Source organism: Aplysia californica, unplaced genomic scaffold, assembly GCF_000002075.1.
Source record: "Aplysia californica isolate F4 #8 unplaced genomic scaffold, AplCal3.0 scaffold00075, whole genome shotgun sequence".
Lineage (NCBI taxonomy): Eukaryota > Metazoa > Mollusca > Gastropoda > Aplysiida > Aplysiidae > Aplysia > Aplysia californica.
The window spans coordinates 1,252,169-1,253,626 of record NW_004797345.1 but is presented as its reverse complement, the minus strand read 5'-3'; the positions used below and the strand labels follow the sequence as shown (position 1 = coordinate 1,253,626).

At 42.5% G+C, this 1,458-nt stretch overlaps 1 protein-coding gene across 1 annotated transcript in view; it reads right to left on the bottom strand.

The window, feature by feature from the left end:
- Nucleotides 1-436, bottom strand: part of LOC101849116 (U6 snRNA-associated Sm-like protein LSm3) — an 8,818-nt gene extending 8,382 nt beyond the window's left edge. Inside the window, exon 1 of the mRNA XM_005094105.3 lies at nt 254-436. Within this exon, the coding sequence (XP_005094162.1) occupies nt 254-274 (21 nt within the window). The 5' untranslated portion in view covers nt 275-436. The remainder of the gene's footprint in view (nt 1-253) is intronic.
- Nucleotides 437-1,458: the final 1,022 nt, after the last annotated feature.

Genomic DNA, 1,458 nt, shown 5'->3' with positions numbered 1-1,458 from the left:
ATTTTAGGCCAAATGTGTGCCAACTGACAGTATGACGTACGTGACGGTATGCCGTACATAGGCTATAGATCTAGAATCTAGATCTCGATTTAGATCTACCCTATCCATCACTCAGCGCGCCCTGGCCCTGGACTTAGGTCTTAGTCTTAAGTTACAAGTTTGAAGTTACAGGCTACCGCGGAGTAGTGCCGGAGGAGTAGTGGTAGTCTGCTAGCTAAGCCTTGCCTTAGGTTCAAAGAGGCCTAATTCTTACCTGCTCCTGATCATCCGCCATATTTTGACACCGGACTGGATAGAATTCACTAGATCTAGATTCTAGATCGAAGCCGATGCCAGACAGGAATGATGAGACGGACAAAACCAACTTTCGCTTTCACAACACTGTAGGTGTGTCCTGGGTACTGTGTTGATGGCGTGCTTGGCTTTCCGACAAAACTGACCAGGTACAGCGTTCAATTCAGGAGCGATGCCAAGGAGTTTAGACAAAGAAAATAGGCAAAGGGTTGAAGGAGAAAAATACAATGCATTTTTATTGTGTTTGTAGTTGAGCTTCTAAATCATTCATTAACTATGGTCACTCTTCCTTTTTATTTATTTTTTCCTTGGGGGAGGTGGGGGGGGGGGGTCTTTCACTAAATCGTGTCCATCTTGGCATATTATTTACCATAAGTTAGTTTAAAAATATTGGCATATTTGGTTGGCGAATCAATTACAATTTTTATGAAAGAGACCCAGAAACCCCAAATCTTCCAGAAAACCAATTTTCGGTTTCTGGGTGCTTTTCGCAACATAATTTTTTTATTGGGCGGCACTGCACATCTGTGTTCAATGGGCGAACTGTGCCTGCCGCTACTACAAGAAAACATGGGTATAACGTACTCAGCAACGTGCGGCACCGCACGCCTGATAAAAAAAAAAACTGATAGGAGCCCTCTCTCGCAGCGGAACTATCATGGTCTATCTAGTTGCGCTGCCCTCACGCACTGAAATAGACTAGATCTAGATCTAGATCTAGATCTAGATTAGATCTAGAAAAGAAAAGGTTTAATTCCGAGATTAGGCAAGTCAATTTTAGTAAAAAGGCCTTCGTCATGTGTTGTGTTCAAGCGTAAGAATCAATATGATGTTGCAGTAGACAGAAGTTTTCACAGGTGTTTTCTTTTTTTTTAATACATTGTATGAATGAAAGTGTTTTTATGCCCCCAGCGACACAATATTTAGGCTAGATCATTAACATTTATAAAAGGCTGGCTCCGCGCTACCTGCCAAGGCCAACCCGGCTGAAAGGGATACACTATAATAACACCCCAGAAGAAAGACCATTAAGATACTTGATTTTTTTTTAAAGTCTTATTCTTCTGTGTATGTGCGCGCGCGCGCGTGTGTGTGCGTGCGCGCGCGCGTGTGTATGTGTGTGTGTGTTTGTGCGTGTGTGTGTGTATGTTTATATATATATAT